Genomic DNA, 16103 nt, shown 5'->3' on the forward strand with positions numbered 1-16103 from the left:
GTAGTCCGTCCCCCCCTTCTGCATACTGGTTTACAAATCTCATGGTCCTAGAAAGCAACCTTCAAAAGCACTTACAAGTTTCAGCCATCTACACAGCACCTCCTTCTGAAAGCTTTCAGAGTCTTTCAGCAGACTTCCACAAGTCTTTTGAATGGTTTTGTCACTGATCCACAGAGGAGCAATCTCCAGCACTTGCGCATGCCCCAAAGCCTCATTGGATCTTTATTTTAAATAGTCACTTTATTTTGAGATAATGGCCTGTAAATGTTTTAAGCCTAGAGGAAGGTAAGTGTTCTATGTCCAATCTTTATCATCTTACTAACTGAAGACAGTTTAGCCTTAGACCCCTAACACACTACAAAGCTACTTGTATTTTTTTTTCCTCAGAGCAGTGTTCAAATCACTGGGTTATGTGAAATAAGATCAGTCAGCATGACCAGACACCCTTAAGGTTTTTTGTTTTTTAAAATATAACTCCGCATCTCAGAATCAAGAGGCAACAGAATTTTAGCCAGCATGTTGAGTTGGAGGTAAAGCAACAGCTATGGTGTGGAACAGGCACACCAAGAGTAGAACTTAAATCTAACAGCAACTCAGCTTGTGTCTGAAGAACAGCATAAACAGCCTTAGATCTTTTTGTTACCACAAAAAAAAAGGTAGCTTGATAAATAAAACTATCACAGGCAAAAAAGACACAGATGGAAAGTCTGCCCTGCCACCACTTACAAAACAGCAAGTATAGTTTTAATCATTTTTCTTCTATGTTGGTTGTTAAGTGACCAGGACTTCAAAAAATAGACCTTCAAGTCACCCAAGGGACACACTGGTCTTTCCTAGTATTTAAGGATGACAGATTGAAGAACAATTAGATGTTCACTTGTCTTGGCTCAAATGAAGAAAAAGTTTACTCAGATGAAGTCATTTGGAACAAGCCTGCACCGCTTGTGGCTTCTGAGATAATACACAACAGTGTCAACTGAGACCGTAGAAGTTACCTGCACATGTTTGCCTACCCCTTCACTCCAGCTGCAAGAAGCCACTCCGAGTACAGTGCAGTTAATAGAACCACTCTAGAAGGTAAAGTACTACCTAACAGTAAAGAGAAAAACAAACCTGATAAGGGATATAGAAAAAAAAAAATCACTAAAACTGTATTTCTGATACTGTGCCAGAGCTGTGAAGAGGCCTACTTCTATAGTGCATGATTTCCCTTTGTTGTGACAGATTTGCATCTCTCAGGAAACTGCTCCCTCATCAAACAGCCTCCATGCACTGTTAGAACACAGCACTGGCAAGAATGATCCTGTTTTGGAAGAAAGAGCACTCTTACTAAACACGGCCTTGCAGGCTACCAAAAATAAAAGCCAAGAGCAAATCCAGAATGAAACTTTTTGCTTCCTCACCAGTTGACTCCTAACTTATTGCTTACACTCTGATGGCTGCACCAACTTCTCAAGTTTTGTTCACTTTACATATGGCCTTCTTACAAGTAATTTCTTCTTAAGTCTTTGCTTCTCTTTAGGCTTGCATTTCACCATGTGTAAAATACCCTAATAATGCCATACCAATAATTCTAAAGACTTTTTTAAATCGTTCAGTACTTTAATGAAGAAACTGCTTACTGTGCCTTTTAAAGACTGAACAGCACAGAGCATTAAGCCACACTCAGCATAGCACTTTAAAAAAAAAAAAAACAAAAACAAGACAAAAAACATTTAGAACAATCCCCAAATGCTGCAACAAAGCTGCAGCATATGCCCGATCACTCCACCCCCTGCTATCTCAATTCAAAACAGTTGCAGCCCAAGGAAGGATAGGAACTCTTTCTTATGATGTGACACTTCCTATGGGCTCCCATGAGCCACCCGTCCAGTTCAGAACCATTTTTCAATGTGACTGTTCTCCTGTCTTGGTAGAATCTCTCAAATCATATTAAATCTATTTAGTATGATTGCATATTTCTGCAGCTTACACAAATCTCAGAGCACTCCCAAATCATGCCTTCTCTCCTTCTGATAGGGCTAGTATGTTCTTACTCAGCATATGAATATATTCCAATCTGATACCTTAACTGATATTAAAGAACAGCAGCACACTAAAATTGAATCGCCTGCCAGTAATGCTACAGAACATTCCAAATAAAAAGATACATTACAGACTACAGTCACGGCAGCAACATACCACAGAGAGATAAAATAGCTTTTAGGTGTAAACTGTCCCTAGAATTACATACAGAAAGAGTTATCTGGAATAATAGAAAGTTATTCCTGCCTGAATACCATTAATACTTTCCTGTTTCTTGCTATTCAGATGACCAGCTCTGGGGATGCTTCTCAAAACAATGCATTTTAACTGCATTTAGTTCTGCATATTAGGATTTTTAAAAGGGATACTTTGAAAATAGTGAAATACAACTTCTGCGGAGATTCACAAGCATTGTTTGAAGGTGGCTCCTACAGAGCTCAGTATTCACCGTGATACTTTTGAAAACAAAAGTAAACACTTTTTAAAAAGTTACATTAATCCCTCCCCACAGTCTCCTAAAGATAACATTGCAGATTATATTATGTGTTCTAACTGTGCTCCCCTGGGAATTGTTTTTGCAATAAAGATACACTGCAGAGAATATCTGACTCCAGCAGACATAGTCTTAATAGAAAGGCTTAAATAAAGAAGAATATAAAGTTGGTCAAAATAGCAACGCAGTCAAATCCTCCAGAACAGCACCCGGTCACAGAAAAGTTAGCTTTATTTGTGTGAAATGTGATTACCAGAAACTCATATAAAACCAGTTGTACTAGATAAAAGCATCAGATTGCAATTTAGTCACTGAATTCTGCATGTGTGACTGACATAGAAATCTTACTTAGCACATGAATAGGAAGACTATAGCCAGGGCTCCTGTGTGCACGTTTGTCACTGAAGGAGACCTATAGAGCAGAAAAGCATGTTTAGGCAGCAGAGGCTGAACTCCCATACCTGATAAAGTCACTCTGCAGAAAAGGGGTCAGATTAAGCTGTGCTCACATTCACAAATAAATTGATGCAATATATATCAATTGCTAGATTGAGGTACTAAATGCCAAGTCCCTGATCCCTACACTTCAGGATGTTTTAATCTCACAGGAGATGAGCCAGGAAATAAGCACCCCAACATGAGTTGGCTTGCTAGGATCAACCACTGGTTCAGACCCTCAAACAGCCTATCAACATTCAGGGTTGAAAAGGGGTCTTAATAATACCTCCTTGATGTCAAAGTATTTTAAGATTTCCAGAAGAAAAGCTGTAATCAGAGTCAACACAGGTGTTTATTATTCTAGCTTCTAACAACAATAAGCAGGAATAGAAATATGAACATCCACACTGATATGACCTTTTAAGCAAGCACGCCCTCAAGAAAACTCCATGCCAGGCACAGCTTGCAGATCCAGAGCCTGATCTTTTAACTGGGGCCTTCTTGAAACTACAGAGAGCAATGCCCAATTTCACAGACTGGCCATGGTGAAAGAGGAGAAATTTCACACTTTTAGTCTTAAAACGAGGAGCAGAGAGAGAGGGGTTCAGGTAGGTTTATTTATTTTTTTCCTTAGTTACTCATACACAGAGGCTGATTTTTTTTTCCACAGATGTTTTAAGATGCAGAAAGGATATCCAACAAGGTGACTTCTTCGGGAACAAACCAAGTGCCACACTAAATTAGGCCAGCGGTCCATGTCAAACAGCCAATCTACCAACCAAACCAGGGAGCCAGAAACAATGTATTCTTCTCCACTCTCCCTGCCTTTGGTTTTGACCTGTCCTCTGTTATTTCAGTATCTGAATGCATTCAGTCTCTGCTGTATGTGTCAGCAATATAAATCTCTTGGAGAATTCAAGGACACAACAGATAAACAAGGAATGTGTTTTCCACAGGAAAAAGAAAAAAAAAAAAAAGAAAAAGAAAGAAAAATGAAAGGGCTGATACATTGAGCATCTCAGTAGCAGGAAAGTTTTAGATTTAACAAAGCAGAAAGGTTTTGCAGTGTTTCCTTAAGGACAGTTCCACCGTATTTGATCACAGCTGCATACACATCTGTTCACAGCCATGTAAACAGATACATAGTTTTCCTTTATGCCTTCTGCTGAGTTTTGTTACCTTCAGTTTGCTAAAGAGCAGGAACCACAGGCTGCTCTGTAAACCTTATTCTATCAGTGTAACATCTCTTCTATTAACAGTCAGAGCACAGTAAAGAAGATTTCAGAAGTGATCCATAACACATCCATATTGCCTGAACAATAAGGGAGACCAAACTGCCTTGCAGCAAGACCTCTGATGCAAATTCATCTTTCTCAAACACAATACATAATCCGAAGTGAAAAGGAAAAGGATGTTCCAGCAAATAATGGAATTTCTTGAGCCAAAATCATTCCTTCAGCTTGAAGGTAGTTCCCTCACCTTCACAAAGAAATTATCACAGCTTTTGAAGATGAACAGTCCCAGCCAACATACAGAGTTCTGGCATTGAAGCTACTAAGCAATGTATTTCATTTGTTTCCTGCCAAAATACATTTGTATGTCAGGACTTCTACAGCTGACTGGAAGATGCAAAGACCTTTTTTCTTCATGGTCCTTCAAAGTTTGCTTGCTACATCCCTTGTAACAGCTCAGTAGGAAGCCAGGCTCCTTGGGGCACCTCCTGGAACGGATGGCACACCCGAACACCAGAACTGTGCATCAGTGAGAAATTCATACGGGCCCATATTTACAATAGCAATGTTCAGATTTGGAAGATCTTAATGGGGGAATTTCTTTTTCCTAATTATTGTAGGGAACTGTGAGGTTTTTAATACTTCATTTTCCCCCTGTAACCAGCAAGCAATAGAAACCTGCAGCTACTAAGACTAAATGAATAAGCCAGAATCATTTTTAGAAACTCTTCCTCTCTGTATCCAAATAGAAGAACTACACCCATGGCTCCCTGAAAGCTTCCAGAGGATGATCACATTTTAATACAATAACAAGTCACATAAATGATGATCTTCCTCCATCAAAAATACTGCATTATATTTGAACTCTTTCCAATTCACATTTCCTAATCTCTCATTAGAATGAAGCTTATACATGACAATTCTTCTTGTGCTACAGATAGCAGACATTCCTGACTAAGCACAGCATCTTTCTGAAGTACCTTATTCTTTCTAGACCTAACAGAGTGCAGTTGGATAAAGTAAGCACTTATTACCTCAGAAAACTCAAACCATGTTGGCAGAGATGGGTCAGATGATCTACCAGATCACATCAAGCAGCCATTGTCTGTGCTTTTAAAACAAAACAATAAACCCACCACAATGTAAGTGAGCAGCACAACTAAGGAAGCCAGCTCTCCTGCAGATACACAATTAATACTAGATTCTTTCATTTCTAAAGGAGTAAGCTCACATCAGTCTTCTCTGCAGTTCAGCCATATAAAACTTCTTGTACATACAGAAAGTGCTGAGCTTCTACCACAGTATTTCCTTCAAATTAAGCACTTACCCTACTTCCATTCAACACCAAAGAGAATATTCTCAATAGCCTTTTGGAAATTCACTATTTGTGACTTTAATACATCTCTGTCCTCTCCACGCAACTAACCAACATGTCTGTAACTTGAAAAGGTACACAGAAAGCTGCATTTCTTAAGCTGAATTACAGGGTAGTATTTCAGACATGTTACAGAAACACAATTTAGTCGTAATAGTTGGTCCAGGACTCACTAACTGGCAGCATGTAAATGATGGAAAACAAAAAGACATGAGGGGCAGTTTTGAAATCCACAAAATCATACTGAGAAAAAGCATCTGAAGTGCTGGTTATTGGGGGAGCAGTAAGCATTTCCCACATCACTGTTACTACAAGTTTGTGTACATACCACTAGGAGACAACAAATATATTTTACCACAAACACAGCCTCTGTACAGTGTGATTTGGGCACCACAAAAGATTAGTTGGATCCAACACCACAACAAAGCTCGCTTATCTTAAGGCATCAGCAACTATACTCATCTATTTTGGATAATGGAGACTATCAGCTACATCCATATAACTGAGGAGCAAATCCTCAGCTGCTGTCTGACAGAGCCCCACTAATACCAGTGAGAGAATACACAACAAATTCAATGCGGTACTGTCAACAGAACAGACAGCCATCTAACAGTCCCAAATTCTGAGGCATCTAAGAAAGTTGGGGCTCTGATTCTAATTTGTTGTGGGTATGTCCTGTCTCTATCAGACCCATTAGAATATTCACTGGCTAGCAACTACTAATATCCAAATTCATCTCCACCCCCTGCCAGATATTCAAGTTCCATCTCTTTGATTCTTTCTCTGATTTCTCCAGATCCCATCAGACTGCAAAATATATACATATACATTTTTATTATTGTTTATTTAAAACTAGATCTCCATACACTGTCAGAAGCTGAAATAACATTACTACCACTGTGCTGTGCACCTCAAAGCTCTCCTGGGATCTTTCGACAAAATCTACACTAACTACCACAAAAATGAAGATGAATTGGAGAATTCTGCCCTCCATTCTCCTGACTGTCAGTAACCTTTCATCTTCAATAACAAGTGAAGGGACTGGACAAAGAAGCCGGGAACGAGGGGGAAGAGTGAGGAACGAAGCTCTTTACAGACAGAGAACTCCTCTGACAGATCCAAAATTGATGAAAAACTGCCTTTGCTCTGCAGACAAAAGCAGCACTGCTCTTCAAAGGTGTGATTTGCCACTCATCAGCTCCATGAGTAGTACAAGGTACAAAATGAGAACAAGAAAGGATTTATTACCTTCTTTTTCAGAGTCAGTTTCCTCCATTCATTTCATCATTACTTGTGTTATGATAATACAAAAGCTTCAGTAAAAATCAAGCTTACATTTTCTCTAGAAAGGAAGCTTCATTTACTTTCATTTTACAGAATGGGAGCAAAGATGCACAGAACGGTGGATGAGTCCAAGAAAATAGTTTGTAGAAGTGAGAAATTTCCATGTAGAACCCCCCATGATAGTCAAAATAACAAATATTTCTTAGCTCATTTTAGTGCATTAAGTAGAGAAGGTTTTAAAGGTGCAAGAAACAATTTTGTCTATACAGAAACATCATGTGCACTAGAAAGACATCATTTCTTTAGTCAACTTAGATATGCCTCAAAAAAGAAAAACTTTTCCTTTAGATGGTTATATTTTGTTGGGTGGCTACTAGGAATGAGAGGAGGACAAGTAAGGATAACACTATCAAATTCTGATCCATTAAACAAAAAAAAAAAACAACAAACCAGGACTTCATGTATTCTTGAAAGATAGTTCACCTGTAATTAAGGCCTCTTTTTACTCTGCCTCAGTCATTTGCTGCTTCTGCAAAGCTAAGAAACAGCACATCAAACAGAAATACACTTATTTTTGAGTACAATGTTCAAGATAGCTTTAATTTCAAATAGAGTTCAAATAAGATGATAGAGAACTAGAAGTGCATTAGGGAAAGAAAAAAAGAGCAACAAAATGCTTCAATTTCCTACAACTTCCTGAACAGCTATAGCAGATATTAATGGATGATACTGTACAAAGGAAAGCAGCTTTAACCAATCTAACCAGTTTCTGTGAAGCAGTCTGAAGATGGCGTTGGTTCTGTTATGCAGCTATGAGAACTAATGCACAAAATTGCTCAAACACTTTCCTTTCCTCTTTTCCATTCCACAGAGATATCTTCTATCAGACCTGTTTTAAATGTAATGACCCATAACCATAAAAAATTGTTTCCAACAGCTTGTAAGGTAGGCTAAAAGTTTCAGTAAAACAAGATACAGAACTCTTATGAGAAAATAAGATTATTTTTTTTTTTACTATTGGCTGTCTTATTAGAAGGCATACAACACCACAACGAGATTAGAAATATGACACAAACTCTCAATAAGCTTTAGAACAAATTACAGTTGTTGAGGTGAGAAGGGCTCTCTGGTCTGACATCACTGCTCCAACATGGACACCCAGAGCACTCAACTCAAGATTGTGTCTGGGTAACTTATGAATTTCATATCTCAAGGGAAGGAGATGCCACAACCTCTGTATGCAGCCTGCTCCAGGGCTCCATCACCCTCAGTTTTCCCCACAGAATATTCCCAGTTCCAGGGCCAATTCCTATCTTTCAGCAAACCAGCTTCTCAGTCTTCCTGCTTATGAAATAAGAATACTTATAAACACAGTGCTATTATGAAACTATCATTTCTGAAGTGCCTTGAGATCCTTGAGTAGAAGTTTCTATAGCAACATATCTAGCATATTATTAATTGTGATTAAGAAACTGAAAATGCAGTGAAAAAGTATTCACACACACGGCAGGAAATTGTTATCTGAAATCAGTAACAGTATAGAAATAAATGTGTGCATTCATGTGAAATTTGTGCTCCACTGCTGATGCACTAAATTGAGACTGTAGTAGTAAAGAAAATACTGTAAAACAAAGTACTCAGGTTATGTTCAGAATATCAAAATTCTCAAAACTCGCAACCACCTCACTGTCACTTTTGAGCAAAGTAGGCAACCCCAGGGGGGGAATTAGGCTGGACATGAGCCAGCAATATGCCCTTGCAGCCAACCATATCCTGGGCTGTGTGGCCAGCAGGGCAAGAGAACTTATCCCACCCTTCTACTCTGTGCTGGTGAGACCTCACTTGGAGCAACACATCCAGATGCGGAGACCTAAGTGCAGGAGAAATGTGGACCTGTCAGAGCACATCCATAACAGGGCCACAAAAACTATCCAAAGAATGGAACACCTCTCCTACAAAAACAGGCTGAGAGCTGGGGTCTGTTAAGACTTGAGGAGGTTCCAGGGAAACCTAATAGCAGCTTTTTGGTCCCTAACCAGGGGATGGAAGAAGGAAGGGGCAGACCTTTTATCACGGTCTGTTGTGACGGGACAAGGGGAAACTAAGGGAGAGGAGATTTAAACTGGATATGAAGAAAACTTCTCAACCCTTACTATAGGTTGCCCAGGGAGGTGGTAGAAGCCAGATCTGGAGACATTCAAGGTCAGAAAGTACAAGGCTCTGAGCACCTGATCTAGTGTAAGCATCCCTGCTCACTGCAGAGGAGTTGGACCAAACATCCTTTAAGGATCTCTTCCAACTCAATTCTGTGATTTTTGAAAGCTAAACACCAGGCACTTCTGTTGCTCTCTTGTAGAACACTTTCTAACCCTCACATGAGTAATCCGTAGATGAGGACAACTTTTCTCCATACAGAAAACTGAAGTTGAGAGAACAAGCACAACTTTAAAGCTCTATTGTTTTTTACATATTAAAGTCTGGGTGTGAGCACTCAAGATAAAGATTGAGCTTCACAAGTAACTGAATGTAAAGAAGAGTTTGAATGGACAAAGCTCTGTTATAAAGAAAACAGCAACAGGAGATAGCATTTCATTCCAGAAGAACAGAAAAGGATCAAATAATCACATAAGTGTTTTTGGCTAATCATTTCTGGCTTATAGCTAAAAATTAGTATTTTGCCTCCTCCTTAATTACAAAGTTGTACACAACAACACTTAAGCAATTACTAAAAAAAAAAAAGTTGACAAAACAATCGGTCAATGCAGATGCCATATAAACCACAGGTTCATGCTGACAAATACAATTCTTTGGAATAAAAACCAAAAACCTACTACGTCCCCATGGTTAAATGTCAATTTAAGAGCCTCAGACCATATACACTGTTTAGGAGCTGGAATCATTCAAGCTGGTCCCTGGTACCATATAAGTAAACATGGCACTCCTCTGCAGTACTGGCATTTATTATATAGCTGCTGCTTAACTGTACATCTTAATTTTTATCCATTTTATAACTGCAGCTTACTGCATTATTTAAATTTGAAACAATACAGTTTTCAGCAGCTTCCAGATTTACAATAGGGAAAATTCTCTCAGTACAATTATAGACATTCAAAAAAAAAACAAAAAAAAAACCAAGTTAGGAACTGTTTCATGCTTTACTCTTTTTCCCTTCACCTAAAAGCAACTTTCAAGGTCGTGTACTGAGAAGATGCACCTAATCAAAATGAATTTGCATCTAACACTTTAAAGAATCTTTATAATGGGGTAGGAGGTTTGTAAAAGCGACTGCGGTAATTATCTGATCAATGAGGATGATAACAAAAACCAGTTCAGCCATTACAATCAAAATAAAAGCTGAAAAATTCCATTTCTAATACCTACATTCTAGTTACAAGTGTTGTACTATTATTTCACTGTGGAAGGGGCTTCTGTGCATAGCTAGAGAAGCAGCAGTAACTAGCATAATGCTTTTTTTGGTTCAATAATTAAAATAAGTGTTCTAAAAGCTGGTGCCCCATATGGAACTGCAAGAGGTTTTCCAAGAAGCGAGCTGAAAATTGGCAACAACCATTCAGCATTTTTCCAAAAAGAGTTCAAATGTTTCTTGTGTGTTGTTTTTTTGGTGTATGATTCCATGTGTGCATTGAGTGTTTTCCTTTTTTTTTTTTTTAGGGGGTGATGTGTGGCAGAAGATAAGAAGGTGTTGTCCCATTGTTTTAATTTCTTTAAATACATGCATACGTGTCCAAATATTTCTATTTTCTAGCTCTATTTTTTGCATAGCAAAGATTTCCTAAAGTCTTTGCATTATTATCACCAAAACGAGGCAGAGTGCAATCTTAGCTAATCCACTCCTCCAGGCAATAGCCTACATCAATAAATCAGCTCTTGCCCTCACTCCTCACAGATCAATGTCACAAGCAACTATCTAGGGAGCTGCAGGGAAGCCAAGCTGGTGACTATGTTCAAACACTCCAATAGGTTATTGAGCAGTGGTGTTAGATACTGCAGTCCAACAAATCTGTTACATTTCTCCTATGTGCACCAGAGTGTTTCACAGCAGTTCATCTTGAAAATAAGAGTAAGGCTGCTTTGTCATTGCCTAATGTTAGAAAGAACTAAAAGATCATTAAGTCAGATACAGGCAGAAGTCTTTTAAAAAATTAATTACCAGCATATGATGTACAGAAGTCACAACATAACAAACCCTACTTTAATAAATGCTCTTTAGGGCTTATCAACAGTTTTTTTTGTCTTATTTGGTGAATGGACAGTAGCCTCTATCGCTACTATGATCACCAGCATTTTTCTCGTATGAACAAAATACTGAAAACTGCCTGTTCTTTTTTTTTCAGCTAACAGAAATATCATTTGCTCTGGTTACTCACTTAATCAACTCCCAAAACAAGAACTAGAGAGGGAAAATAAAGCTAACAAAACAGGACAAATATTGCAACTTAGGAAGAGCAGAACAGAAGCATTTGACAGTTTTAAGTAGCTGACAAAACCATAATTCAGTTTCATAAGACAGAAAACAGAGTTGACTATGGTTAAATGGGAAAATTTTCACAGATTTCAGCTGGACCCAGATCAGGCTCAGGGTGACGCAGATCAAGGATGCACTCCTTAATTATGGAGCATGCTGAGCACCACCTGCAAATTACTGGCTAGACTGAACTTGCAACAACTGCAGTGCAAATAGCAAATATAATAACCCTATAAAGCCATCTCCTGTGCATGAAGCTGAAAAATTCTAGCAAAATGAAATTATGAATCAACTTTAACTCACAAAAGCATAGCTTGCACATCATAAAGATGGGGAAGAAACACTTGGCATCTTCTTTATTAATGACTCTTTAATAAAACAAGGTAAGCTAATCCATGCAGAGTCATACTTTACAGCATTTCACTCTTTCACGCACCTCTGCAGAAGCCTGGTGAACCTCAGCAGTGTTGCAGCAAGCTTACACATTTGTGCTTGTCTTTCCTCTGGTTTGACTCAGTCCAATGCACAGGCAATGCTGCTTAATGCTCTGCAAGAGGCTTTCAATTCTTACTTAACAAAGCTTTCCTCCCACATGTCATATGCATTCAGGCTACAGTCTGTTTATCTAATATCTGCCTCTTTCTTTCCTTCTCCCCCTCCTCCTGCTTTCCACCCCCTCGTCCCCAGAAGAGAATAACCATAATGTGCCTATCGCTTGCAGAAACAGACAGCTCAGCTCCCCTTGCCATCTGGTCATACTTTGGTCTCTCAGCTGTCGTCAGCATATGAATCCCGTTGTTTTGACTAGTGGGGTCCCAAAGAACAAGCAGCAGTGCAGATTGCAGGGAATCAGGATGCCCTTTTCTCTCTTCCTTAAACCAAAAAGCAACCCACTAATTAATGAGTGAAAGGATGTTTGTGAAATACAATAGAAGGCACAATCCCTCCATCTTTGCTTATATGATGGGGATTATGGCAACTAGACCCAGGTTATTCTGTAACTCAGAAATTATAACATTCACATACTGAGTGAGCTTCAATACACATTTGCTGCTTTCACCTGCAGGTGATCATCCCTTCCTGCTTACTCCTCAATCTTTAACCTCTTGAAAAAACATAACACACTAAATCAACATCAGGCTCCCACAAAAAAAAAAGGTAAAAAAATAGTCCTTAATTCATAAGACTTCAACTTCTAAAGAAAACAGAACATTTTCAAAGATATCTAAAAGCTTGCAACTGACCAGCAAAAGTTGTGAAGAAAAAGAGCAGCTACTCAGCTTATGAAATACAGGTATTTCCATGAAACCAAAATGATCAGCATTATTTATAGGCCTGAGCAACATTACATATTTATGTTGTATTGGTGAAATAAATATGCTTTTTTTTTTTTAAAGCATAAAGAATCAAAATTGGTTCATCACCTCATACACTGGAATAACGGAAGATGGTTCCAAACAATTTAGCAACATTAAGAACAAGTCCTGTCGGTCCTTGTAAGCAGTGAAATTGCTTCTGGTCAATTTTTTATGATAACAGGTAAAGTATCATTAGGAACATCAATAATCACATATAGGAAAAGGTTAACTCACCCAGTAACATGGTGTCTGGCTAAAGAACTCTCCCTCTCAGGAAGTGGTCTTCATCCAGGAGATGTCCTACTTTTGAAAGCTTGCCCCTAAACGAGCACAGGGAGGAGCAGGCCCAGGGTAAAGCACAAGTAAATTGCTTGCACCTGTGTTGCCTGGGCCAGCTGCCCCCCTCACCAGGTGCTCAATCAGTTCACGCTGTGAGGTAACAGTTCCCTTGCAAGCCCCCACCAAAATCTGAGCAGAACAACCAGTTTGTACCTCTTCTTTTGCAAAAATAAAGTCAGTGGAACTCTCAACAGGCATCTGAATCTTTCTATGCCAATAATTCAGTAGGTTCCTCTGAGGACTGCAAAAAGTAAACATCACAAGACTCCATGCATGCATTTGGAAAAAGCAATAACAAAGCGTCCTTTAGAAGCACTGCAGAGCTTAAGAGACAGCATTATGTTTTCATAGCCAGTTGAGGACAGCTCACCAAAACCTTGAGATCTTTCTGAATCACACTTTTCAAAACCCAGGATTTATACAAGCAAATTTACTGTTAAACCATCGTATTGTAATATTCACTTTGTGATATTTTATTCAGCCAAGAGTGCCTTGCAGTGGAGCAGCTCAACACACGCAAGTTCATTAGTCCAGCAAGTGCTTTAAATTTAAACCTTCATTTTAAAACATTAGGTATTACATCACAACATATGCAAATAGAGAAACAAAGAAAAACCTAATTTTTAACTACATTTACATAAAACACCACATTTTCTCTCAAGTAACATTGAGACAGAAGGATATCATGAAGCTTTGCTAGAACAGCAGCTGGATGACTGGATGATCAACTCTAAAGATGCAGTAAGATTTCCCTCCTTTGTCTGTCACACCTATGGCTACACAACAAAAGGTACTACCAAAGTAGGTCTTTCTCAGCTTTCAAAGATTCAAAAATATGGTCAAAGCTCAACTCCAAAAAGTAAAGTAATAAGGCTTACTCTTACACCTATATTGCAACAAGCATCTGCCTACTTGAATGCAATTAGAGAAAACAGCAAGAATAGCCCAGACCTCAGCATTCCTTGGGTGTCTTTTTTTATTCAAATACTTATGGTTCTGGGCAGGTTTATCCAGGCCATATGTGTGCCATAGGTTCAGTCTATAGACCCAGCAAGATAAAAGTTTAAGGATGCCAGCAGACTACACTAATAGCTCCAAGGGCTTAGTAGATGTACCACAGACTGCAGAAAAAACACTAGAATTTCCAGGTGTGGATAGTCTATAGAGAACACACAGAAGCAGGCAGGCTTGAATTGCTTCTTTCAGACTGCTACAGTTGATTTGTAGGAGAAATCTTTAGTCCCATTGCCCATGCAGTACCTGCTTTAAAATCCAGTTCAACCCACTGAACAACTGTCAAACTCCAAGATTTAAGATGAAAACTTGCTTAAGAACCATACAGTTTTCTCTTGTCATGCACTAAGTACAACAAACAACACAGAATAAAAACTTCCATCCTCTGAATTACAAATACCACCCAGGGCTGTCTGACATCTGGTGTCATTTAGAGCAGCCCTGAGTTTTGGCTATTTCCTACCACATATCATCTTGGCGCTGAAAGAAGTCATGCCGTCACCCATGCTGAGGTCAGTTGTACAGCCGAAGGGCATGCCCTACTCTATATTCAGCAAGATCCACACCCACTTCTATTTCCCAACAATAAACACGTAAAATGTCCTTTCTTTGTACAGCAGAATGACCTTCAATCCACATAAAATATGTATGCATACTTACATCCTTCTTATACACAACTTATATCTCACTATAATATTTTCCACTTTATTTTCTCCATTTATTTTCATTTTTTTAAATCTATGCTATTTTATGATTAGCTGTAAACCCTTTCAGATTTTTTGATCTAAATTCAATAAATCACAAGTCTGAGAGCAACCTTGCGCCTCCTTACAGATAAACCGGCATGTAACCCCACTTCTTATCTGCTCAGCGCAGCAGCCTCTCCCAGCCTCCCACACAATCAGGAAATATATTTCTTATCAGTATGAAGTCAAGCCTCTGACAAGGCTTGTCCCCTTTCAAATGTCACCACTATTTCAGTCCACATTTTATTCTCCCTTCCCCCCATCTTGTCATTTACTAGGAAAACGATCTCTGAGAACTACTGAAAATTGCCATGTTCCAAAATTATATGTGAGTAGCATTTCCCTGCTTTTAGTGGTTCCCTATTTTGTCCTCAACACCAAATGACAACACAATGAAGAACCCTCAGTCATGCCGGCTACTGGGTTAATTTATGGGTGACAACAGTAATACAGCACAGCTAGCTCTCTTCATATAAACTACTCACACTAATGAAGATATCTAGGTTCACAACTCTTCATTAAGACATCCTTAAATAAGCAGCCAATTTGCCTCCCAGACTACTTTGGTATAAACCAACATTTTACTGCAGGGGGTAGAAATCACATTCATTTCCAGTGGAACTCATAACATGAAAATTTAATACCAAAGCAATTCACAGGATTCAGAAAGACTAGAAGCCTATTTTCAAAATACACCAAGGATCAAAATGCGTAAAGGAAGCTACCTGTTAGTCCTAAAATTAAAAACAACAAAATTAGGCTTATCCTATTTGGAAAAATGTTGTACATTTGGCAAAGCACTGACATCAACTTTACTTCTCCAGCTGGCTGTATGACACCTGGCTCAGCTGAGAAAAATGGGAAGGGGAGAGAATTCCAGTTCCCCAGAACTGCTTTCAGCCATTCAAGATGACAACTATGTTTGCAAATACTCTGAAGTTAACTTCTCACTCAGCTGTAACTCACTGCAAGCAAACAAACAAATCTTTATGTAACACATTATGATCTTGTAATATCTAAAGTTCACTGCAACATAGCTCCCACTTTTTAAATGCCATTTTTCCACCCCTTAGTTCTTGTAGTAGTTACTGAAAAATTAGTGACAAGATTTTAGATACTGTGATGACTAATATCTGCATATACAATACAGTAGGTTAGACAGTTTGGGACAATCAAGGTTAGAAACTCTTGAAAGATACTATAAAAAAAAGTTCTCTCAGAGTAATGTTCTATGTTATATCCTGATTAACAAAGGATATCCTGCCACAAAGTATTTCTTCGCATTAAGGCTTTTTTGTATGCGTTGTCTCAAT

General features: G+C 38.7%; 1 protein-coding gene across 30 annotated transcripts in view; it reads right to left on the bottom strand.

The window, feature by feature from the left end:
• BRSK2 (BR serine/threonine kinase 2) overlaps positions 1-16103 on the bottom strand; it is a 282398-nt gene that overhangs the window by 241065 nt on the left and 25230 nt on the right. For 2 of the 30 annotated variants that reach the window (XM_085548416.1, XM_085548400.1), the window contains exon 1: positions 12926-13317. The exons of the other annotated variants lie outside the window; for them this stretch is intronic. In XM_085548416.1, the coding sequence (XP_085404542.1) occupies positions 12926-12935 (10 nt within the window). In that variant the 5' untranslated portion in view covers positions 12936-13317. Of the gene's footprint in view, positions 1-12925; positions 13318-16103 lie in introns of those variants that run through there. 30 annotated transcript variants of the gene reach the window in all.

The sequence above is a fragment of the Coturnix japonica genome, chromosome 5, assembly GCF_054131305.1.
Source record: "Coturnix japonica strain WE chromosome 5, WE-NBRP24, whole genome shotgun sequence".
Taxonomy (NCBI): domain Eukaryota; kingdom Metazoa; phylum Chordata; class Aves; order Galliformes; family Phasianidae; genus Coturnix; species Coturnix japonica.